At 36.5% G+C, this 26632-nt stretch overlaps 1 protein-coding gene across 2 annotated transcripts; it reads left to right on the forward strand.

Moving 5' to 3' along the window:
• The first annotated feature begins 1241 nt into the window (after nucleotides 1-1241).
• Nucleotides 1242-24196, forward strand: NR4A3 (nuclear receptor subfamily 4 group A member 3). Of its 2 annotated transcripts, XM_058183325.1 has the most exons (8): nucleotides 1242-1691; nucleotides 4477-4638; nucleotides 6325-7232; nucleotides 10183-10312; nucleotides 11286-11458; nucleotides 13846-14045; nucleotides 15630-15808; nucleotides 21640-24196. In XM_058183325.1, exons 3-8 carry the CDS (start codon nucleotides 6327-6329, stop codon nucleotides 21900-21902), a joined length of 1851 nt encoding a protein of 616 aa, XP_058039308.1. In that variant the 5' UTR covers nucleotides 1242-1691; nucleotides 4477-4638; nucleotides 6325-6326; the 3' UTR covers nucleotides 21903-24196. The 2 variants fall into 2 exon arrangements, with proteins under 2 accessions (XP_058039308.1, XP_058039309.1); XM_058183326.1 differs by lacking the exons at nucleotides 13846-14045; nucleotides 21640-24196 and having other exon boundaries at nucleotides 15630-15772.
• The last annotated feature ends 2436 nt before the right edge of the window (nucleotides 24197-26632 follow it).

The following is a 26632-nucleotide window of genomic DNA, read 5'->3' on the forward strand; positions in this document are numbered from 1 at the left end:
GATGGGGGGGGGCCGGGGAGAGACCCTTCGAACCGGCGGCATGTTGTCTGTTGCAAGACACGGAAAGGCTTCTGCATGTTCCATGCTTATTTTAAAAGCCTTCATCAATCAATTGTAACAGTAGTACAGTATAAATACCAGAGTGAATACGCATCTCGGCCTGACGCAAAATAACTTTGGTAATAAGTCTCACTCATAAATTCAATGAGACTTACCCCGATGTAATTGTAGACGACTGAAGTCTTAAGTTTTCCCACATACAAATACATATCTCGTGCATTTCACAGTTCAGATATTATCTTACAATGTTGAAGAATAGTTTGATGAGGGCAAACCACATTGCCCTTCTGCTCTATGAAAAGCCACGCGTAAATTCGGTATGGTTCTCTTCATGGGACAACCCTGTATAGTCCATTTCTGGAATAACAAGTTATCTGCGCCATGGCAATGATTTGGTAATTTGAAATCCATATATCTACGCAAATTGAAAAATGCTGTTTTGCCTAGAAGAATATGCAAGAAAAACAACTTCGTGCCGTCCACTGCGTTTCAATCACATCATGAGAATCCCAGTTGTAAAGTCGCTATCCTCCAGCCAAGTGCGCGCTCTATAAATTTACTTCTATCTGAAGGAAGGACGATAATTCCACGCTTCCTTTGTAGAAACCTAAGTATATATATTCAAATGAAATACACTGCTGGGTAGACATGATACTTCTATGATTCTGAACCTAATAAATGTGCAAGAAAGGTCACAATGGGTGAGGGTATTGTCCAAACAGTAAGTTAGGTCCGTAGAATTCCTGCTGGCGGATTCCTTCTCGGATGCCCGTTTATTAATCCTTGTTTGCAATAGTGCTGCGTTACACTATGAAATCGAAGTGAGGATTGCAAACTCCAAGCTGCACTTCAGAACAAACAGCGTTCCTCTAAAGTTGAAAGGTCATTTTTTCCTTTTGGCTTTCCAGCATACAACGGCACGGAGTGGTTTTCCAAGCATGAGGTTTGTTATGATATTCCTGGATTCTGTTCGCAGTCCAAAATGCAAGAGTTGCGCGCTTCTGCTTGCGCTCTCTCGCGCGCGCTCTCTCTATCACATACATACACTTACACACACACACACACACACACAAGTGAGACAGGCAGAAGGCGGAGGTCAGCAGTGTCAGGCTCCCATGGCGTCATTACTGACGCTCGCATTCCAGCCGCTGTATGAGAGGCCGCTAGGGTTCCTCTGGCATAAATGACGTGCGGCGAGAAGAGAAAGGGAGAGCGGGCGCGCGCTCCGAAGCTTCCTTCCTCCCTCACTCCTTTCCTCGCTCCCTCCCTCCCTCCAGCTCTCTCTTACAACCTACGGGGACGGCTCTGAGCCCTCCGGAGTTAGCCAGTGTATATAAACAAAGACACATTGCGGCTGCTTGGGCTCTCCTTAAAGTCCGAAGTTCTTACCGCAGCAACTAGCAAGAGACGCGGCTATTCTCTACTATTTCTAACCCCCTTCCCTCTTTTTTCATTTCTCTTTCCTTCCTTTCAATGCCTCAGGAAAACTCATTCTCCAGGGCTGGAGCTTCCTCGGAGCCTTGCGCTTTTTTTCTTAGCAACGTCTGGAGACAGCGCTCGCTTGCTGTCGTTTTGAGGGAATAAAACGTTTGGCAAACTACATGTAAAGACGGAACCGCCACAGAAACCGAGTAGGTATACTATGAATGGGATGCTGGAGGGGAGGGGCGATACTTGAATAAAGTTTGGATACTTTCGATCAAGGCAAATCTGGGGGTGGAACCAGAGCCTCTGACTTTGCAAAGCAGTGCTTGATAAAAGAGTAGAGGAGTCAGAACCGATCCGAGAAGTTGGAGCGACAGTCTTGAGGTGTGAGATTTCGGTAAGCTTCGGCGGAGTGTGTGGGGGGGGGGAAGGTCTCTTTCGCTTGCTCTCGGCCGGCGTCGCTTTTCTTCTCCGCGGCTTGCAGTTGTCATGGGAATGATGCTAGAGGGCTTGTCCACGCCGCCGTGATGAATGGCAGCAATTTGTCCTCGTCCGGAGCTACCGGAGATCAGCGTCCTTTCAGAGAAATATGTGCTTTTGGCCTTTTGCTGAGAGTTTTTGTGGCGAGAGCGTGGTTTCGGCCAAAGGGTGAGACAGGTTTAAGGAGAGAGACTGACAAAAGACAATAGGGCAATCTGGAGAAGAAAGCAATGCTTGTTGAAGGAGTTGGCCGTGGAAGTTGCTGGGTTTTTTTTGCTCGTGGAAGGGGAAGAACGAAGTCAACGGGTTTGCTCCTGCTCCATCCTTGGCCCTTTTCAGCGGCTAGCGCACCAGGAGCTCGCACGTGTAAAAAAAAAAAAAAAAAAAAAAGATTGAGATGAGCCATGAAGACGCCGCCGAGATTATTCCAAACTTTTCTGATCAGATCAAGCTGTGAAAGTCGCTGCATTCCTAGCCCTTTTTTGATAACTGTGCTGGAAGATGACATTTTACAAAACGAAACATGTGCCGAGGTTCCCTTATGTTGATCCTCAATGCCTTTTTCTAGCGGGCTGAGTTCTAACAGCTGAGCGAAATATCTGGAGATGCAGAGAATATCTGCTTCATTCTTAGATGCAGTTGAAAAAAGGAAGTAACCCTTACTATTTTGGAAGAACCCTAGTATTGCTTCTACAGGTATATAGCTAGAGAGATGTGCTGTTCTATGGGAAAATCATTTGAGAGGAAAGGGGAAACAATAATCTCAGAACACCTGTTTTGATACCACTTCTGAACATTTAAAGTTACTTTGAAATAAGTATCCATGACTATTACCAAAAGTGAGTCTCTGCCCAGTCATGATTTAAAGTTTTGCACCTCTCCTTAAAATTAAACTATGAAATTACAGGAGAGTTGTAACTATTGTTATTAGCTATATATTGACATGATATAGTAAATTGTAAGGCTTCTAATTACATTATCCACAGTCTTTATACCACTTTAAAAAAGGAGAGAATGGTAATTGGGTGATTTTTCTTTTGTATTGATGTCTCCTATGCTCCATACTTTTAAAAATCTTAACCAGATCCTCTCTTTTTCTGTTAGTATGATAAACTGACAGGAAACACATTGGATTAATTGGTTCCTAAGGATTATACATTTTTCTAAAGGAATTACAAAAATAGAAAAAAGAACTAGTTTGGGAGTGCAAAGAATCACATAGATTGTGATTAGTATTTTGCTACCTGTGCCAAATACAAAAACATTCTGGAATTGTAAGCTAATGGAACAGATGGCGCAATGGAACTATTTTAGGGAAAGCACCTATTGAGATGCAAACTCATGGATGAGGAGTCAAAGAACTTTCTTCTTTGATGAGCAAAATTAAAATTATTAAGAGATGCAGTCCCCATCTGATTCACAAGTATGGGAAGAGTGTGAGGATGAGGTTCAGATCATTTCTCAAGGCACATTCAATAGGAGGAAACTTGAAAAGAGGATCATTCAGTATTTCAGGTGGTGTTCCTATACAACAGAGGTTGCAGGACTGAAATGATTTGCCAACAGCATTTGTGATTCACAAATATAAGGAGACTATCAAATATAGTCACTGGCCCTTGCTCTTCACGCTCAGAGCATGAGATCGTCAATGATTAATGCAGGGAAGTAATGAGAGATTCTCAGAATGATCTATTTTTCTCTCTGTTTCTTTTGGTGTAGTGAAAATTGTGCATGAAAATGTGAAGATCCAGTTTTCAGAAGCAAAAAGCTGCTGCCCACTATGAACGCACTAAATCAATTCTTTTCTTGTATTGTATTGTCAGAAAAACTATGGGCAAGTTAACCAGTCTGTTTTGACTTTGAGCTGATCCTATTAGTTGCTCAACTCAATAAGATTTAGGGCCAAACTATATGTCAAGACAGATTGAGGTACACGCATCAGCATTAGTCTGTGCAGCTCACAGTGTATTTGGAACTGAGTCCCTTTCCTAGGTTTTTGATCCTGGAAGTCAGCTTAATTGTAGAGTTAAACACTTTTATTTATGGGAAATAGAAAGATGTGTGTAAATTTTTCAAGCAGTGACTAGAGGATATTTGCCTTGTGGTCTAACAATACTTGTTTTGGTTGCTTCAGATTAATCCGAGGATTTCATGTAGGGACAGTTGTCAAATTTCTAGGGACCCACATTTGAAAAGTCTACTTCTAAATGTACATTTGAAATCGATCTTTCATCCGATTCAAAGATTAAGGGAAAGTTAAATTCCTTCAACTGTTGTTTCTAATGTCTATTTGTTTATGTTTTGGGAATAGAAACTGTTCAGGAGCTTTGCAAATTATGTGTAAATGACTTCTAAAGAGTAGGAACCAACTCTCTATCTGTCTGTCTGTCTCTGTGAGTGTGTCTCTTTCTTTCTCTCTCCTTCTGTCTCTGCCTCTCTCTCTCTCTCTCTCTCTCTCTCTCTCTCTCTCTCTCTCTGTGTGGTGTGTGTGTGTGTGTATCTCTCTCTCAGAGCCCAGGTTGGAAAAACCCTCTCTCGTGAGCCCTGGCTCCAGACACAACACTGTTCAGGAGGGACCACCCCCACCACTTACGCTTCCTTCAGCAGCAGGAGCAGCCTCAGCCACCATCCTGTCAGTTACACCCATCATTCAGCAAGCAAGCCGTTCTCCAGGTAAAAAGCATTGTTTGCTTTTACCCCTAATCGGGCAGTTGCTTCCTTCCTTCCCACTAATGATGTCTTGCAAAACTAAATTCATAAATGAACTAATTGCTTTGGAAAGGCAGTTTTTAAAAGCATTATTTTCTCTGAAACATTTTCTCTGATATTCAGAAATACATGTTATAATTTTGCAGAAGAGATTATTTTCCTTTAGGTCAAAAAGATTTTTTTTCTTGAGAACAATTTCTCAACTAATGTCCAATTATAATATTTATTTTTTTGTTAAACCATACTGTTACCTAATTAACATTAGAAATGCTATAAACTTTCTATCAAAATACAATTTTAAATATCAAACATTATTTTTCATGCACTTTTTGAATAGACAAATTTGAAATAATTTAATGCTTTTTGCAATTGTTATTAGTTAAAATGTGATAATATTAAGCATTCTATATTAATGTTTTTGGTTCATGTTTTAATTATTTTATTAAAAATAGAAATTAGTACATAAGCATATTTGTTTTTCAAACTAAATGGACCAGTCTAAAATACTTTGCCTAAAATATTCTGTCATATTTCATAAATATGCAATATATATTTTGTCCTTTTCTTTGCAAGTTATGAGAGATCTAATTCCTACCGATATGTTGCTCTGATTAAAGTTTATTTATTGTAATAGAAAATACCTGCCGATAAAATATTTTTAAAATAGCACATAGATACCAGTAGCAACTTTGGAAAACGCAGAAGTTTCTGATCTTTATTTGAGATATATTTTTTATCCCTTCCATTTTAATGTGACTCTTCATAATATATAAAGTAAATGAAAACATTCAAAAAGCTACAATTTCTTTCAGTTTCAGTAAGTTTTCTTTTAATATTGTGGGAAAAAAACAAATCCAAATTGTTCCATTGTTGGACCTGAAATTTGTTGAGTATATCCTTCTGAAATCAGATATATTTGCTATCCTTTTCTTTGTAATTCAGTGTCACCACAAAGGTTGCTATTAATTTGACAATCTTCCTACACAGAATACCTTTAATGTTACAGAAAGTATGCTTACCTATTAACTATGGGTCCCTTTCACTACACACATTTCACTGTAGATTATAATGCATTATTGTGTTATTGCTGCTGCAACTTTATTTTCTTAATATCCCTGCTTTACCTTCTCATAAGGTAACAATACATAGAGTGTATATAGGAGTGTCCCTTAATTTTTATCTCCAAAATAACTGTGTTAAATAAACTGCACTGAGATTAACTGAACCAAAGATTTAATGGGCTGAGGATGGAGTGGAACCCCATTCTCTCAGCCCTAATTCAGCATCTTAATTATTGCACAGTATGTCGAATTTGCATTGCTAGTTGTTGGTAATTGCCCTGCTAAATTAAAGCGTGTGACCAATATATCTATGCTAAATATTGCGTGACCAATATTTCTGCCAAGAAGTATTTTCCAAGGTACAAAACTTGTCATAATACCAGTGATGGGTTGGTACTGGTTCGCCCAGTGGCGGCGGCGGCGGGAGGCTCCGCCCACCCACCTGGATGCTTCTGCGCATGTGCAGAAGCATCGCACGCGAGCCCACACATGCACAAGTGAACCGGTAGTGACAGGTTTTGAAATCCGCCCCTGCATAATACCCATGAGTGCAAATATTGTTAATGGAACACTATTTTTACTTTTGCAGATATGCTCTGTATGCAAGCCCAATACAGTCCTTCAGCCCCTTGCTCAAGTTATGCCGCTCAAACTTCCTATGCTTCAGAATACAGCCCTGAGATCATGAACCCTGACTACACAAAGCTGACCATGGAATTAAGTAGCCCTGAGATCAGTGCCACTGCTACCACCTCTCTGCCCAGTTTCAGTACCTTTATGGAAGGTTATTCTGGGGGCTATGAACTGAAGCCCTCCTGCCTATACCAAATGCAGCCTGTCTCCTCTTCTTCATCACCTTCCTCTGCAAGCCAGCGACCCCTCATCAAGATGGAAGACAATCGGATGCACAGTTATCACCCTTCACTTTCTCTAACGGTGGATGAAAGCATGGCCAGCAGCTCCATGTACTTCAAGCAGTCCCCACCCTCTACACCTTCTACCCCTGGGTACACACCCCAACAGACCTGGAATGAATCACCCTCACATTCTCTTTCACCAGCACAGACTTGCATGGCCCCATGCCACCTGGTAGACACTGCCCCTATGACAACAGTGCCTGGGCGCTTTCCACTTTTCCATTTCAAGCATTCACCACCCCATACACCTATTGCAGGTGGCCACATGTGCTATGATGCCACTGCCTTGAATCTACCCATCGGATCAGACAGGCCTAGTGCTAGTCAAGCAGCTATGGAAAATCATCCATATGGGCACCCTATGTCCAAGAGAGCAGCCACTTTAGCTTTTGCACCACTAGGCCTCAATACGGCCACTTCCAACCTTCTAGGTGAGAGCAGCAGTAGCAGCAGTGGCCTTCCTTCTCCATCTAGCAGAAGTTCTTCAGCAGGAGAAGGAACTTGTGCTGTGTGTGGGGACAATGCAGCTTGCCAGCATTATGGTGTTCGGACTTGTGAGGGATGCAAAGGCTTCTTCAAGGTAAGAATTGCTGGAATAGTTCAAGAAGAGACTGGACAGCCATCTGTCAGAAATGGTATAGGGTCTCTTGCTTGAGCAGGGGGGGGTTGGACTAGATGACCTACAAGGTCCCTTCCAACTCTGCTATTCTATTCTATTCTAGTTTAGTCTATTCTAGTCTATTCTAATTATTCTATTCTTCGGAAGCCAATATCTGATTTTATAACTTAGTAGAGCGAGGGCAGCATACAATTTTAATCAGTAAATACATAAGCTTGTATGCAGAAGTAAATGAGATTAATTTTTGAATGAATATGTGGCTTCTCTGTACATCTTAATTAACCAATCAAACACTCCACCCATCCATATTATGTCTACAGTTCTGCAGACCCCATGGAAACTATTGGACATAAATGTCCTTGTAATTCATCAGTATTCTTTCATTGCTTGTAGCTATTCATATTCATGCATTTAGTACTATCGGTATTCATTATATTTTAAACAAGAATAAGTCTCCCCTAGGAACCTACTATCTAATTACTGGTACTAAAGGGAGACAAGAAAAAAAGAAAGAAAATTTTCAGGGAGGGAAGATGATGTAATTTGGTTTCCCTTTTTAAAATCTACATTAGTCAACATGTATACTACTATTATTGTCATCCATAGCCATTTATGCTTTTTATAACCTTTATTTCCTGACTTTCTCCAAGAAATGTGTAGCAACATAGATTGTTTTGGTATTAAAATGTGATACTTTAACTATCTTTACAAGATTATGGTTAAAAGAATTACTTACTTAGCAAGTTGCTTAGGATCCCAGAACAGCCATGTCATATGATAACTCAAACCTGATTATATCATCTAGAAATAAATATAATTGATTGAATGAAGTTTATTCACAAGAAAGCATATGAAGAATTTTATCCAAAGAAGCTTACAAGTGTAAATCACTGTTGCTTCTTAATAAATAACTTAGTGCTGCTTTTTTCTGACCTTCAAAATAGGAGACTAAAGCTAAAAACATTCTACAATAAGTCTTTAATTAAAAAAACCAAGTCATTTTGTGATTAATCTATAACCATAAAAGGCAGTTCATTGTTGATGTTTTACTACAAGGGATATGAAAATTGAGACAAATCCTCAGATAATATTTGATACTAAATAAAATATGTATGAATTCTCCAAGGAAAGTTATTTAGAACTTATTGATTCCTAATATTTTATAATAAATGTCAAATAATAAAGACATTTATTATCTCCTTAATAATCATGCTATTAGACTTACCTTATGGGAAAATGTTTGACAATTTTTGAGGCTATAAAACAAGATTCTATATTAATTTATCCTGATTGATACACTATTTTATAATGAGAGTTATTTCTGAAAAAATGTGTGTTCAGCTCCAGCTTTGAAGAGCCATGGTTGTATGTTTTAGAGTTTGTAAAACAATACTCTTGTGAATTGTGGTATTTCTGAATGTATTTTAAGGATACTTTTGACAGTGTTATTAGTTTTGTGATAGAAATGCATAAAAAGAATATACCATCATGCACAGAATTTCTTAATTTCACTTTTAAAAACAAAATAGCCTTAAGTCACTCACATGCATTCAAATTCAATATGAGGTCTACTTTAACAGAGTTAAAGGGTAACCCAGTTAACTAATAACTATTGTTATTATGGGGTTTATTTATTTATTTATTTGAATTTATATCCCGCCCTTCTCCGAAGACTCAGGGCGGCTTACACTGTGTTAAGCAATAGTCTTCATCCATTTGTATATTATATACAAAGTCAACTTTTATCGCCCCCAACAATCTGGGTCCTCATTTTACCTACCTTATAAAAGATGGAAGGCTGACTGCTTTCAGTGTGTATGTATGTGTGCGTGTGCGTTTGCATGTGCGTGTATATATGTATGTATGTATATATATGTATGTGTATGTGTGTATATATACACACATATATATTCATACACAAGCGCACACACTGAAAAATTCATTAGTTTTTCAAATATCTAATTTTAATAAATGTTAATAAGGTTTGTTTTGCAAATTATATGCTTAGTGTCTGAGAAACATGTAAGTTTTCAGATTTGAAAAATGCATTTTCTGCAGTTTTTTAATCACAAACAATTGTAGAAATAATACAGCTTTAAATTAAGGATGATGACACAGTAGTTGCTTTTCTAACATGAAAAAAAAAATCAGTAGATTTAGTAATAAAGTCTTGTCAAATATTATATTTATCTTAAAATATAGAGCTGTCTAGACATTATTTATTTATAATTAATTTATAATTTAGGTTCATAGATTAATAGGCACCTGAGAAAGTTTTATTTGAGTAGGCTTATAAATTTAAAGAGTAAATGAATAAACAAATACATTTTAAAACCCCATTAATAACATTTAAAAAATAAAATTTAGCTACATCATTAAAATGGCTGTCCGTATTCCTTCTTTTCAGGGAAGCCTATGATAATCAGACATACTATAAAGATATCTTTATATAATTTATAATTTAATTTCTATATTTAGCTCTGTTTGATTTCTCATTGAATTAACTTATTTTGTATACAAACATAGATATAAAGAAATCAGTATGCAAATGTTTTATTACTTTAGTAAGATCAGTATTCACCAATATGTACCAATTCGAAATTATTCTCAATAGAATATTTAAAATTAATTTAATCCCCAAAAGTTTAACAAGACAACCTGATAACTGTATACATGATTTTATCATCTATAGGTTGTCTATCTAGCTTTTGAGCCATGCTCCTAAATTTTTCTGCCAGTAACTAACACTGATGTATTGGGTTGTTGTTGTTTTTCAAAGAAAGCTGTTTTAGGGAATTAGTTTTATCTACTTATAAGAAGTGTACAGTTGCATTTTAATTCTGGTATATAAAAAACAGTTGTTAAGGTCTCAGTTCATTCAGATGATCTTCCTTCCATTGCATTTTTTTAGAGAACAGTTCAGAAAAATGCAAAATATGTTTGCCTGGCCAATAAAAACTGCCTAGTAGATAAACGTCGTCGGAACAGATGTCAGTACTGCCGATTTCAGAAGTGTCTCAGTGTTGGTATGGTAAAAGAAGGTAAAGCATTCACCAATATTAGCTCACATATTGTTAATACCAAACAGGTTGCTATTAAAAGGCATGGCTTTCTTATTTTAATGGTGAATTTTAGAAATAATGGTGAATGCCCTGTTTCTGTGTGATTTACACATGTGTTGAAAAGCATATTATGTTGTAACATCTTCATTCCAAATGATAAATAGATTCTTCAAAGAATCTAAAGCAGTCAGGCTTAACTTTTAAAGGAAGCATTTCTAGGATTTCACACGGTGCTTGTTTTAAATCTTTAGACACGGGAAGGAAATTATTACATTTTATTTGTAAAATAAAAATTTGCAGTGTTCTGAACTGCATTTAATTAAAATTTTAATAGATTTTAGTAGATTTAATAGTGGTGACTGATCTGAATGCATAAAATCAGATGCTAATTATTATTATTAATTATTAAAACACTCTTTTTGAATCTTTCTGCAGTTTCAATGTATTATTAGGAAAGTATTATTAAAGTGTCTTTTATTGATATATATATATTTAAATTATATTTTATCATACATAAACCTGCAATCATTAATGCAAACTACCCCTGAAAAAAAACCCTATAACTATCTTGCTCCTACAATTATGTAGTCCTAAGATGCATGTGTTAAATTTCCCTGTACATAAGATCAAATATTATATTTTAATTGCAAATGTCTTAGGGTATTTCTAATTTATGGGGGTATATGGAAGCCTTCTATTATAAAAAACTCACACTTAAGATGAATGACATTGTTAATTGTTGCTATGGATTCTTTCCCCAATAACACCCATTTATATAAATGAAGTGAAGTGTTAATAATAATATGAATGTATAAAAAGATAAAAGACTTTTGTTGTTTGATTTTATTATTTGAAAGTGATCGTGCAGTGTTAACTCTATTGGGTTCCTTGTAGAAATTTGCCATGGTCCCTTTCAAGCTTGATTGTGTTTTTGTTTTTGGTCCTTGACTAGTTGTCCGTACTGACAGTTTGAAAGGAAGAAGAGGCCGGCTACCTTCAAAACCAAAGAGCCCTTTGCAGCAAGAACCTGTGCAGCCCTCCCCTCCATCTCCTCCAGTCAGTATGGTGAATGCTCTTGCACAAGCCCTATCTGATTCTGCACCCCAGGAACTTGATTACTCCAGAGTAGGTTTCATGTTTTTCTGAATAAAATTATCTAACTAGTACTCTGGGTTTTAAGTTATACCCTTTATGTGCTGAATTATAATAACAGTAATCCCTTTGCAATAACAACAGTGATTTAAATAGTTAAATTACATTGAAAGCCTGCTCAGAGTAATGGGGTAATTGTCCCAGGTTCCAGATATAAAAAGTATTCCAACTTTGATCAAATATTTGAAAGCCAGATGGATCAATATTTTTATCCAGGACAATAAAGCAGTCAGTAAAACGTAATTCCAAGAACTATCTCAATATTTTCCAAATAGTCCTATTTACAGAAATTCATTAACTTCAGTAGCCAAAAGGAGAGGAAAAAAAGTCAATGACTTTCTACCTTTGAGCTTCCAGTAATTAATTAAGTCAAAATGCTTAATATGCTTGGTTTTAAGTTTCTGTTTTAATGTGTATATTGTGGGGGTTTTATTATTTGGCTGTACACTGCCCTGAGTCCTTCGGGAGAAGGGCGGTATAAAAATCTAATAAAATAAAATAAATAAATAAAAATAAAACTAAAGAGATATTATACTTACTTATTTGATATAGAGGCTTAAATCAAAATTAAACAAAATCAAGCTACTAGATTTGGGGAGAAGATTTGATCTTATAAGAGCTGTAATTGAACCCATCCACTTTGCATACACGTGGATGCTGCTGGCGTGTAGATGACCCCCCCTCCTTAAACCAGAGAATGAATTTTGCTGCAGGTTTCCTCTGAATGTAATGTTTCAGGGGCTTCAACACTGTCCCTCATGACCATTGACTGGAAATACCTGCTGATACAGAAGTGTAACCACCATAAAACAGTGCCCAAAACTCACAACTCTTGAAAGTGATCTAGGAGGATTCTATTGGGCAACGTTCCTGAACTGAGACAATTTATAGGATCATGTACCCACTAGTGCATTCTGATGTAACCAAGTGACTAGAATAGTAGAAAAGTTCTATGTGTATCATCACACTACTGCCTAAAAGTATCCTTTCTGAGCAGCGATCATGGAAACACCATGATGAATGCATTGGTTTGCTAAATTGGCCAGGTGAGGACCGGCCCTAGTTATTAATAATTTTATTAATTCTTTCTTGAATAAGGGTTATGTCTCTTTCTGCTTAAAGGAGACTATGCATTCAGAAGATTATTATTTTTAAAAACTTCCTTTTTACCTGGAAGTCCTGGAAAAATGTGTTGGTCAACCACATAACATGCTTAAAAAGGGAGTGGCCTGATATCTCCAAATGCAATTGGAATTTGCTAATCATCCATATTCTTGTCTGTTGGGGTCTCACAAAGACTGTGATCACTTTGATCATCTTAGTGGGTGATATATATTAGGAAATGGACTGGGGAAATTTCGTCTTTCTAGTTCACTAAACTCTCAACAACTTTTAAAACTATCGGACATAGTATCCATTCATTGACTTTGCTGGGCTGGGGCCTGTTTTATATTGGTTCTCCTTTTTTCTCATCAAGACTATAATACTAATAAGATGGTGCTTGTAATCCTATGCATACAATGTCTAATTTGGCTGTATGATGTTAATTTTTAAACAGGACTGATTGCAAGTGCACAATAGTACAGTGGAAAGCTATATATGACATAAATTGCATAGACTTGTAAAAAATGGAAGTGGCCGGTGGTAATATTACCCAAGTAAGCAGTAAAAGTTTCTTTTATCTGAAAAACTGAAACGGCATATTTTATGCAATACAAGATTGCTGTTGAAAAAAGCAACTTGATGTGTCCATATTTTTTTTTTTTTGAGTTTCAATATCTTGTATCACTTTGTGATTATAATAGCATAGCGTTGTACTTTCCCATTTCAGCTTCTTGTTATTAGTTGCTGCATTTGAGATTCATGAAGACATGTAGGCCATCTGAAATAAATGTATTTTGTCATAAGAAAGAAAAGAAAGAAAAAAATTGGATACAAGGTTATTGACACAGTCATATACAAATAAGTACACAGGTGCATAAAAACCTCTCTAAATTATTCTGCAAGACAGATTGATATCTACAAACGAACTTTAAATAGAAATTTAAACTGGAGAGCCCTTCATCAGCCTTTTATCTGGAAAAACATGTTATCCACAAGAATAGATTCATTCCAGGAAGAAATAGTAGTTGCCTAGTTGAGTCACCAAAAGAAGAGTTAGCCAGTTTTTAAAGATGATACAAGAATTGCTTAGATCTTCTTCTGTATCTTTGTGTTAAGTAATTATTCATAAACTCCCAAGTATAGACTAAAATATACTTCACTACTTATAATACTTTCTTATCATTCAGTGCTGATCTATGTTTATCTGGAGGGGAAAAGGGTTTTTTCATTTCTATTTTTAATTGCTTTTCTTCTAGTACTGTTCTATGGAACAAACTTCTGCAGGTACAGATGCAGAGCATGTGCAACAATTCTACGATCTTCTCACTGCCTCCATTGAAATATCTAGAGACTGGGCAGAAAAAATCCCAGGATTTACTGATCTCCCTAAAGAAGATCAAACGTTACTCATAGAATCAGCTTTTTTGGAACTTTTTACATTACGACTATCCATAAGGTACATCTGAGATTCAATAGTGGAAACTGATTATTTGTAATCTGCTTGAATAAAACATTAAAACAAAATATTTGTTTTATGGATTGATAACTTGCAACCCAATTTATTTATATAAATAAGCTGCTGTTTTTCCTCTTGTTAGGATATTTAAGCAAGTAGGAGTGGATGAAGCAGAATTCTGGAACAATAATCAAACTACCTTATTGGGCTAGTTTACACACAAAGTGGATTATATAGTAAAACTAATAATCAAATCTTTCCTTCATCTTTCCTTGAAATGAGAACATTTGCTGAAACCATTGCCTTGTATAACTTACGTTGAGACCTGGCTATAGGTAGTATGATTCTGTTAGTTCTCTTAAACCTTTTGGAAGTTTTAAAAAGCAACTTTAAATAGTAATAAAATTTAAATAGTAGTACTAGTGATATTAGAATTCTGGATAAGATTCTGGATAAGCTTGCAATTTCCCTGGAAAGAACAAAATGGAGTGTTCCTGTACCCTCTACCCAGTGTTTCTGGATTTCCAAATGGTATGGTGGAGCTTTTGAATGATTATGTTTGGTAGGCCAGTTGCAACATTTCCTAAAGTGCTATACTTCCCAATACCCTAGTTGTATCCCAATTTGATCAATGAAATGATGCTATGCTAAAGGAATATTTCAGTGGTTAAATGAATATCAAATGCAGCACTTAAGCTGCTAAATGGTACGGAATACTAAAAAGAACTATGTTGAACGACCTGCACTGGCTCTTTATCGTTTTCTGCGTACGATTTAAGATACTGGTTTTAATATTTAAAATAGCTTGGCCATCTAAGAAGCTATAATATTTATGTCAACATTTAGCCATTTGGATATTTAGCAGACCTATTTGTGGCTTTTAGAGGTCCATTCACTGAGAAAGAGTTTTCTTTCTCTTTAGGCTTTCACAATAGTCAAAGCCTTCCTCTTCACCATGTCTTTAGAATTTTAATTTTAATTGTTTTTATTAGATTGTCTGTTTTCCAATTTTACTATTAGTCACTTTGAGTGCCCACGGGCAGAAGAATATTATTTAGCTCACTCACCGACTGGCTGACTTGATTGACTGATTGTAAAAATGCCTAACCATCTGGGAGCTTATTGTTGTTATTAATATTATTATATTATTATAACATACTAAATATTTTGTTGTAAGGATTTGATTTCTTGGAATAACCTTAAAACATGTGGCTTATTTATCTGAATCCAGGAATACATTTGTAACCATCTACGTAAGCGACTGGCTGAAGTTTCAGGTCCATTTAAATTCATCTTCCAATTGGCTCCATTGTCTTTTATCTCCCTCTGTTCATCCACCAGCATAGGTAGAAGAACACTCAAAATTTCACCCTAAATAGCTACAATTATGTTCAGTGACTATCCTAATAAATTGGGTGTGAGATCAGCTTGCTTTATATGCCCCATATGTAGCTTATTTCAAAATGAGAAACATGTATGAAGTACATGTAGTAATTAGATAATGTGTATTATGCAGCAGCATATATACTGAAAAGTTAGCTGTATTCATAGAGTATGTTTTCTTCTTTTTTTTTTTCATTGAAGATCCAACATTAGTGAAGACAAGCTTGTTTTCTGCAAAGGGCTTGTACTTCATCGACTTCAGTGCCTTCGTGGATTTGGGGAGTGGCTTGACTCAATTAAAGATTTTTCTTTAAATTTACAAAGCCTCAACCTTGACATCCCAGCCTTAGCATGTTTGTCAGCTCTAAGTATGATTACAGGTTAGTATTTTTTTTTATTCTAAATAAATTTGTTTTATGGAAATTTATATTGCACTATATGTGAGTAAATTCCCATCTTAATAAATTCCAAAAAGACTGTATGCCTGCAATGTGATTCAATGAATTTTAATATAAAATTACATTAAAATGCATTACATCTTTTCAATAATCAGACTTTAAAAAAATCAAAATTACAATATGAAATGTACAAATTATATTAAAGATTCAACTGAATTCATGTTGCTAAGTTTTCCAGGACGTCACAGCACCATTAATATAATATTGTAACTGGTAAAATATTCTATTGCGTATCCTCAGCCTGAGCTACTGCTGGTGCAAGGCTTTAGTTATCTTTAGAACCATGTGGTTGACCCTACCTTTGACAGTCCTTAAGAAGGTCCTGGAGACCTAGTTCTTCACTCAGCAATTTGGCCAGGAAGTTAGATATCTTTGAATAATATGACTATACAATATGACTTGTGTGGTGCAGTATGTTTTTACCTTATTGTCTGTTCTTATTTTTATCATGTTCCGTGTATTTAATGTTTTGAATAGAATGTTTGTTTGGTTCTTTTGTTTGCTATACAGGCATATTTGGCAAGTGGGTGATATACATTTATTTTAAAAATGTGTCTCTGTGTTACACATACACTCACACATACACACACATACACACACATGCAGACATATACTGTATAAAAGCAAATCATTCAGAAAGAACTGAATGGGAATGAACTGGAAGGAAAGCAATTGAGAGATGCTTTCCTGGAACAGAAAGGTAGGGAGGCACAGCAGCAGAATTGTCCAATGGGTAGATATAGTAGTCTCTAATCAGATCAGAATGCTTTTCATGATATTGCCAAACAGGACAATATTTGGCAGGATTTTTTTCAGGTACTTAGAATCAAGCCAGTATGAACATGTGATAGGAATAGCTTAAGTCTGGATATCCTCAAAGGAAGATATTTCTAGAAATCTGCATTTAAATGAACTAGTAAACATTTTGCCTCAGGATATATCTATGCAGTAATATAAACTTATTATTGGTTTTATGCCCATCAAGGGTATTGCACACTCCTGATATCAGTCTGATCACTTCTCCTTGCCATCTCAAAGGATACCACTGATATTAGTTTAACTTCACCACAAAAGAATCCTGAGGTTGCATTTCATGTGTGAAGTTAATTTGCCTCCTTGGGTAGAGACTGCTGGCAGCCAGACTTGTTTGTAGATTCCTGACTCTCAAAATACATGGCAACAAAAACAAAATGAACCTTTTCAGGTCCAAATGATAAGAGAGATTGCTAATATTATTTGAATTTGCCAAATCAATGTTGAGGGGCTCAGCAGATTCAAGAGCCAATATGTTTCCAAACTTTTATTGGACAGTAACATAGATATGGCCATCCTCCAAGAAATGCACATAGAAAACGAAGAATAGAAACTCAAAAGAAGCAAGATTCATTGCTACAACCTGTTGGGAGACATTTGCCACCATGGCTATGGCGTTGCTACATATGTCAGAAGGAATGTAGCGAATGCCTCCTTACTGTCTGCCTCTACAAACAACAATATCCATGAAGTAGTCTTCAAACTAGGCAATCTAACAGTAGTGAACAAATATAAACCAACTCTTGACAGCATGGCCACAGCATGTCTTAAACATCAAACTGCACCCAGGTGACTTCAATAGCCATCACATTAATACTTTTCCACTGATGACAATGGCGAATAATTGTCCTAAGGGGACTGCTGCAAAGTACAACTTATTTTTGTTACTAAAGAGAAGGGTGTATTTAAATTAATGACATGGAACCAATCCAAACGTATGTGTCATCACAGAAGGCCCAAATTCGCAGCCAGTCTCCATAAACAGGAAAGTAATGGATATATTCCTGCACAGGCAACACCATCCTATTTTGGTAGAAGTTGGAATCCACATTCCCCTAATTTGCTTTATCCATAGACGGATGATGACTAACCTGTTAAGTTCTGGAAGTAACGAGGCTGGAGACCAGGGTAGTGACAACAGCTCTTTAATATAGGGTGAACCCAGCAACAGGCTGGGGGAAAAACCTCTCCTTTTATACAGTTCTGCTGGAGGCTTCGTCCAATCAGCAACGTGCTGATTCCCCGCTCAAATATTTAAAGGTACAAACATGAATACATAACATAACCTTTTTGCTGTCGCGTGCCAAAAGAGGGGGAAGTGCGGGAGGGGGGGTCGTACACATGTGTGCCAACAACCATGATTCAGTGCCCCCCTGTGGCCTGCCCCCTGCGCTCCCTCCTGCTTTTGGCACATGACAGCAAGAAGGTTACCAGTGGGCCTGGTTTTCACCTTCCCCAGGCTTGGAGCCTAGGGAGAGTGAAAACAGCCTCCCCCAACCCCACAGAGGCCCTCCGGAAATGGCCTATTTCCTGACTTCCGGTGGGCCTAGAAGGCCCAAAAATCAGCTGGCTGGCACACACATGCACTGGAGCTGAGCTAGGGCAGCACTCACATGCCCACAGATATGGCTCCATGTGCCACTTGTGGCATGCGTGCCATAGGTTCGCCATCACAACCCTAGGCCCTGATGGAACTTTCAAAAACCCACCTGGCACAAATTTTCTGAAAATCTTGATAAAACTATATTCCACCAAGTAGTCATTACTGTCATCAATTCATGAAGACAATAATTGCCTCAACGAAAAAAATATATACCTTGAAGATTTAGAAGAGAATACACCTCAGAATGGAATGAGGAGATTGAAGGACTCTATCAACTCCTCCTGCAGAGTGGTGATCCAGAGATCACTGACAATCTCTTACACTGGTTGGATGCAGCTCAACGTAAGAAGTGGGAACAATCATTAAATTTCAGCAAATGCAGCAGGAGATTATTAAGGAAACGGGGTGGAGCTAGACAACCTACATGACAAACACCCAATGTAACTCTTGACCAAATAGTCTCTCGAGTTGTATCTCTCTCCAAGGGTGAAAGTACACTCCACTCTCATCAAGAAAGCACTTTCAACTTTTTAGGAAAGTACTTTTTCTGAGTACTCCAGTCCCTTCTTTATAAAGGAAATTGATGCTGCCATTGATAGTCTAAAATGTGGTAAAGTACCAAGCTTTGATGGCATTCATCCAGAATCCCTGATAAACTCCCAGAGACATACATGGAATTGGATCAGTAAATTCCTCTCAGATGTAGTTTCCAATGGCTGCCTCCCACCAGAATTCAAAAAAGCTAAAATAATATCACTTCTAAAACTTGGCAAACCAGAGGACAGAATTGAAAGCTACCACCCAATCAGCCTTTCGCTGCTGCTACAAACTCCTGGAAATGTTAATTATAAACAGGATAGATCCCATAATAGATGAACATTTGCCTGTGGAGCGAGCTGGCTTCTAACAAGACCAGAGTAGTGTAGACCAGGTGCTAAGCCTAGCAGACCATACTGAAGCAGAATTCCAGTGATGTGCTTCCACCTTAACAACAAATTAGCTTATGAAGCCCTGAAGATCTGTTTAAACAACAACATACTCCCCTGTGATCCCCATCCAAGGTACCTTGGAGTAACATTGGACCGGACTCTCTCCTACAAGAAACACCTAGGGAATACAGTGGCAAAAATCAATACCTGGAGCAACATACTCCAGAAATTATGTGGAACTAAATAGGCAACTTCAGCTGCCACTCTCAGGTCATCAGGACTCTAGGGTTGGCCATCCCAAAGGTGCTTTTTCAGGAGACAACTGAACTTTTTTTTCTTTTTTTCAAAAGGAAAAAACAAGAAAGTCCAATTGCCTCCTGAAAAAGTACCTTTGGGACAACCTTGACTTGAACGACTGAGAATCTCTACAGAATTCTAGGATTGTTCTACTGTGCAGCAGAATATTGTGCCGTTGTATGGCTTAGCATACTCGTAAGTTATACGCCAGACTCACCAACCCCATGAGGATTATAAGCAGTTGTATTAAAACCATTCCAACTTTCTGGCTTCCTGTCTTGAGCCAAATAGTACCACCAGCTTTAAAGCAAGATGCACTAATAGTGGGAGAATACAGAAAAATTATGAACAATTCCTAATGGTGGATGCCGACCTTCCTCATTTAATTGTGGAAGATTCAAATCCAGGAAATCCGCCCCCCTCGGCACTAGCAAAACATCTGCACAATAACTTTAACGTGGATTCCCAGTGGAAAGCCAAATGGGTCGCTGAACGCTTAGACATATAAACAACCCCACAAAAAAGGTTCCAGGCTTTGAACTACCACGTCAGCACTGGAAAATCCTGAATAGGATTCACACCTCATGTGGCATCTTGCAGGCCTCTCCATATAAATGAGGCATAGTATCCTCCCCTGAATGTGACTGCGGGGTCCCACATCAAACTGTAGATCACATCGTGTAAGCTGAGGGCATATACCAATCCAGTATCTAATTTTTTTCAATATAAACAATGCTGTGCTTTAGTGATTAGATGGTCTAGACATTGGTATTTGAACAAAGATCTTTTTAACATTTATATTTTATTGTGTTTTGTGTTTTGCTAATTAGGTAAAATATTAATATATATATTGCTAGTCCATGTATGATATTCAATATGCTAAATAAATAAATCGGAGAAAGTAACTGTGAATTCATTTTTTGATATCATAGAATCATAGGGCTGGAAAGGACCTTGGAAGTCTTCCAAAGGCAAGTCCTGCCCAATGCTGGAGACCTTATACCATCTTGGACAAATAGTTGTCCATTCTTGAAAGCCTCCAGCGATGAAACTGGAGTAGATTACAAAAATTCCTATTGACAATGAAAATAAGGCTACAGCAAACAAAGCAACACCTCATTTAAAATGTACTCAGGCATTATAATTCTGTGAGGTTAGGAATTAAACAGTAAAAAGGCTAAATGTTCAGATGCAATATATTTCTGAATGCCAATTACTTGGAAAATTGAGAATTGTAGACACAACTGTTTTTGCTTTCTAGCAGGGTGGTCTTTGTCATAGCAATAATGCTGGATTAGATACAGATTTCGCCTGGCTGATAGCACTGTAAACTAATCTGTCCTTACATTTTGTTACTCAAAAAAATCAAACTTTCTCCTTTTGCTAAGACATCTAATAGAAGTAGAATATTGGAAAATAGTGTACATGCTTTCGGATTATCTTTACTAGACAGCACCATATGTTTCAGTATTTTTCAAATAACATAATCATTTATTTTAAGATACAAAATAGCTAACTTTGACAATATTTTAATTTCTAACCCATTTAAAAAGTAAATATGTTGAAAAACTACAAAGTAATCCAAATAGCAAAGATTGGCTGAGCTGTCTGTATTTTCTTAAAAGAGTATCTGCAAATTCCTGCTGGAATTCCAGGCTTTGCACTGATGGAGCTGGCAATGGATATTGATCTCCCCTTGAATTCACTGAATAAATAATGGTTGCCATAGATATTGAGCATCCACAACTACTGTATAGGGAAGCTAAGAAATTACCAAAACATCTTCTGCAGCAGTTCAGGCCTCAAATCCTGAATTTACAAATTCTGTGAAATGTAAGGGTATGCCTACAGCATTTAGAATACTTGATCATATAACCGTTTTAGTCTCTGTCTAGAAAAATAAAGTGTTATGCTTGAGTGTAATTGTAAGATTGGGACCAACTGGCATTGTATTTTTCACTGGTTTTTCAACATACAGTACCTAACTTCAGTTCATGTTCACATACTGGGCTACAGAACAGTTACATTACTACTCTTTTTTATAATTAATCACTAACACACTCATTCCCATAATGTGGATATTGAATTCTTTGTCTGCTATTGCTTTGCAGACCGTCATGGATTAAAAGAACCAAAGAAAGTGCATGAGCTATGCAACAAAATCATGGGCAGCTTGAGAGATCACTTGGCCTTCAACTGTCAGAGCAAAAGACAACCCATTGAGTCTGCAGAATCTAAAGTTCTGGGTCTCCTCGCTGACTTGCGTGCTGTCTGCACGCTAGGACTGCAGCGGATCTTTTATCTGAAATTGGAAGATTTAGTGCCACCTCCTTCCATTATTGACAAGCTATTTTTGGACACTTTACCATTCTGAAAGTTAGGTTTCCCTTGTGAAAGGCAACTACTTACCAGAGCAGGCAAAAATATCAGAATTTGACTTATAACAATGCTGCTTTTGTTATATGAGGACAGAAGTAATTCCAGCCCTAATCATATACCATATGGACTTTTCCCAATATATGTCTTTGCAAACTGAGATCTAAGATATAATTTACAGTCTTGGAGATGGAAATTATAGAATAGAAAGATTAAATGCAGGTGTGTTTTTAATGGCACTTTTTAATGATGCTATTCCAGCCAGAAAAACAAGTTAATATTAACTGTATAAAAGCTATTTCCATAGCATCTGTTCTTATGTGGTGGACAGAAAATTGTCACTGCAATGTGTTTGAAAACAAGACTAATAACAACTGATTTCAATAGCATATATTTTATTAATTTATATCTTTAGCATACTCATACCAGACCTCATTCGCTTCACGTTTTTTTTCTCTCTCTCTGTTTCCCTTGATAACGTTCATCCATAATTTCATAATTAAAATATATTAAAATGACAATGGCTGTTAGCTCTCACGTTCAAGTGCAATTTTAAGGTGCTATCTTTGCTGAGTCTTGTTTATGAGCTGTAATTTAGTTTAATCCAAAAGAGAGGTGAAAGAAATAACATGGAATAAACTGGCTTTATTACATGCACTAATTTCTAAGACAAAATTCTTCAAACTTTAGATCAGTGAAGTATATGTTGACAGCAAAGCATTAAGCAAAGATCATATGCTTATTCCTTGGCTGATTAAGTCAGTAGCAATGGAGAACATCTGAAGTAGGCAGGATTAGCATGGACATAGTAAGTCTAGATCTGAGCTTAGTGAATTAGTTAGTAATAGATTCAAGACAATTTGGATGAAAATTTTTGTAGAAATAGACTGAATGTAAATGCTATGAAGGGTTTATTGAGCTGCATTTTAAACATTCCGTGTATGTAATTTCCTTTTTTTGGGTATGTTTTACTGTTAATGCCATATTAATATGAAATAATTTGTTGCACAGTGTCTTTATTTGTATAAATATTTGTATGCATGACATATTGTAAAGATTTGCCTCTATTTATTGCAATGACTGCCAGCTCATGGGGGCCTGTTACAAGGAAGATGAAATAGTGTACTCACAACAACTCAGTTATAGAATGGGTTTGAGTAGTCTCATACACATACACATGTATGTGACCTTTCTGTTAACCAATTAAATATGTAGTATGTCTTGCACAAGTAAACTTGATCTTACCATGTATTTGCAGTGACTTTTAAGGCAGTAAAATTTAGCACTTTGATATTTAAATATTTGTTCATGTTTCACTAACTTTAATATTTAAACATTTTTGTTCTTTCAACAAAAAAGGATTTATATGCACTGTATCAAGTCTAGTCATTTTGCTACAGAAAGAGATCACTTTTTGAATGTTGCTCTGATAACCCTGTATTTTTGTTAGCTTTAAAAAGTCTATAATAATTTTGTCTTTTTTAACTATGCTGTTTGTATGGAAATTAAATTATACACTCAGATACCAAAATAACTGCCTAATAGCTGCAGCTAGGATAAACTAGATATCAAGCTATTGTCTGGTTCTCAAAAAGTTGCCTGATATTTTCTCATTAAATTTGTTTCAAAGTATTCATTTGAGGAACTGTTATTCTTTTATCCAGATAATAAGGTCAGTGACAAAAACAGCTCTAATCATTATACTGTAGCTAGTATTTTTAATTTACCTGCAGATAATATTTAAAAATGTATTTGTATTGACGTACTGTATGATTTATGTGAAAACACAGTAGCAGAATTAAATACCAGAGAACCCTGATTTTTCTTGCAGGTTAATCATACTTGCTAACCCTCAAGGCATGTTTTATTTATTATTTGAATTTTTGTACATATTATGTACATGACCTCACTAAATTTCAAAAGACATGCACATTTTTTGTCAATTGTGCAGAAGGTGTAATCATTATCCTCCTTGAATTAATAGGCATTTTTTTACATACAATACATTCATGTTTCATTCTTATTCTTGTAGAATGCCATCATCTACTGTAGCAGAATGAAGATTCATAGTTTATCACAAAGTTAGGTTTCCAAACAAAAGTATCTTGTTGTTCCAAAGTGTTTTCTCTAGATGCTCTTTATGCAAAGGAAGTTTTTTAAAATTCTGTTTTGTAGTTGCACAATTTTAGAATACCTTGTTAAATTTCATGTAACCAGTTTCAGTCTTTCGTAGATTTTTTAATGTCATTATGGAAATCATCCCTGTTAATGATGGAATATTCTATTTTTTTAATTAATAAAAATGTTTGTGCTTTTATTGTTGATGATAAAACATGGAAAGAAAGAAAGATGATTAATTATTTTATAGTCCACCATTTGAAAATGCTTTATCTCTTGGTCTAAAAATCAAGCACTTTATAGCTTTCCAATGAGTACTTTTTTAAAATTTCAGATTAAGAAAATGGTTCAAAAGTTTCTCCGCTTTTCAAACAGCATTGTATGCATATATAAAAGAGAGTATGAGCTTGTATCCATGTGCAGGATTGAAAGAAATGCACTTGTACACTAAATTAAAATGAGAAAAATCATTTTCCCCAGAGGCATCATATGTGCTGAATATATTTAATCATATTAACGTTTCATATGAACTGCTAGTAGCATAAAACACTAAAAATAAACATACTCCCATATTAAAAGTAAGGACATATTTGGATTCCTGAAAAATTGGTAGCAAGATCTTTAAAAATGAATGTTGATAAGTGCAATGTTTGTTTAGAAAAGTGAAAAGTAGAACCAATACAGTGGTGGGTTGATACCGGTTCTCCCCGGTTTGGGAGAGCTGTAGTGGAGATGTTGATGTGACAGCAAACCGGTTCACTCTGACTGTCATCTAGGCCCTCCCGCTTGCCCTTGCGCTATACCTACCTTTATTCCTCCATTTTTAGTTCAGCTGAAAGGCGTTGCAGAGCAGATTGCAATGCCTCAGCTGATCAGCCAATCAATGTGCTTATGCAAAATGCAAGTTTGGCATGCATGCGAGCAAAGCGATGTTGTGTCTGCACCCCCCGAGCCAGGCCTGCTGCCAGAAAGTGACTTGGATAGTGAGGGGGAAGGCCGTCAGGACTTACCTCGGGAGCACCAGTTTCCCTGGCTCAGCTCCAAGAGCCAGAAGCAGGCCAGGTGGAGGAGGGAACAACAGAAGCAAGGGTGGGGCAGGTGAGTCATGGAGCCACACCCCACAGGATATAAAAGACAGCGAGAGCTGCTGTGTCTCTTTGTAAAAGGCACATCCACTGATTAAGAGCTGAAGTTTGTTTCTGAGTGACTCACCAGCGTCGTGGAAGATAACAGAGGCTCTTGACAGACACTGGCTATTCTGCTGCCAGAGCTGATAGTGCTGGCTAATCAAGCCATCACTCGGGCGGAGGTGAGGGAGGACACAACACGCGAGCACTTGCACGCCAATTGCGCATAAACCGTGCGCGAAGAGAACCGGTGGTAACACTGGTTAGAACCCACCACTGAACCAATATCCTTTCTCTGGCTATGGTTACTACTAAACCTATAGAGAAATATACCATATTGTTGTCATGCAACTTTTTTTTAACTTTAAATTGTTGCCTATTAGCCCCTAGCTCTTCACCTTTCATAGTAATTGAAAGTATCAAATATAGAAGCAATGTGTGTCTTTGTGGAAGCATCACTGGTTTCTTCTATAAGGCTAACCAGGTGGTTGGTTGTTTTATTTTAGGCCTTAATCCAAATAGGCTCAAGGAATAACTCATGGGTTATTTTTTTGAGAGGGTGTGTTTGTCCTGGTAAGCTACATAAGTGCAGAGTATGAGCAGTTTCAACACAGAAAAACAAAACAAAAATTGCACCAAACCAATTATGCTGTTTTTGTTGTCTGGGAGTGGGTATAATATATTTCTAACTTATTTTAAAGAGAGAGGTTCAAAATAAATCACAAGTACATTTGATTTGTGAATACAGGCAATCTCCTGAATGCTACGAGATTTACAAGCCTAAAACACATTGTGATTGTGCAGTTTATTGTGCAATAAACAAATAATATTCTGTAAATAAAAGTAACAGCTTGTAAGCAGCAAAACTGACCATTTAAAGATTAAACTGACCTTTTAGATAATCAAGAAACTGTCCTCTAGATTCCACATTTTTTTCTTTCATTAACTTATTTTACATTTATTGAATGTATACTTTGGGTCTTCTATGGACTCAATATATCCATATCACATATTTTGCATATCACAACAGTATTAGTCTTTTTTTTTAAAAAAAAATTATATATATTTTTTCTTGCAATTACTAAAATTTAAAAATTCTTAAATTCATTTAAAAATTAAAAAAATTAAAAAAATACATTTCTGTTTTCAGAAATGTAAAAAATTCTTTAAAAATTCAATTATTAAATATTAATCTTTTGCTCTTTCTTATAGATATTATGGGCCAATCTTCAATACTTTTACAACCAAATTCCAAGCAAAAACCATTATATAACCAATCACATGAGGAGGTAGGAATTAAAGAGAAAGAAGAAATTACAAAAAGAAAAACATAATGAAACATAATGAAATAGAGACTGATTGGAGGGATGGAAATCCCAATTACAAAGTAGGAGATATAAGTAGGACCCAAGACCCATAAAAGACTCAAATGCCTATATACCATCACTCAAAGATTAGGGAACAAACAGGATGAACTTGAAGT

The sequence above is a fragment of the Ahaetulla prasina genome, chromosome 4 (genome assembly GCF_028640845.1).
Source record: "Ahaetulla prasina isolate Xishuangbanna chromosome 4, ASM2864084v1, whole genome shotgun sequence".
In the NCBI taxonomy this organism is placed as follows: domain Eukaryota; kingdom Metazoa; phylum Chordata; class Lepidosauria; order Squamata; family Colubridae; genus Ahaetulla; species Ahaetulla prasina.

What these genes read in the sequence shown, in the direction of transcription:
- NR4A3 (XM_058183325.1), top strand. Translation starts at nt 6,327, where the DNA reads ATGCTCTGTATGCAAGCCCAATACAGTCCTTCAGCCCCTTGCTCAAGT. An exon ending in AGGAACTTGATTACTCCAGA is followed by an intron (nt 11,459 to 13,845) that starts GTAGGTTTCATG and finishes CTTTTCTTCTAG; the next exon opens with TACTGTTCTATGGAACAAAC. An exon ending in ACATTACGACTATCCATAAG is followed by an intron (nt 14,046 to 15,629) that starts GTACATCTGAGA and finishes TTTTCATTGAAG; the next exon opens with ATCCAACATTAGTGAAGACA.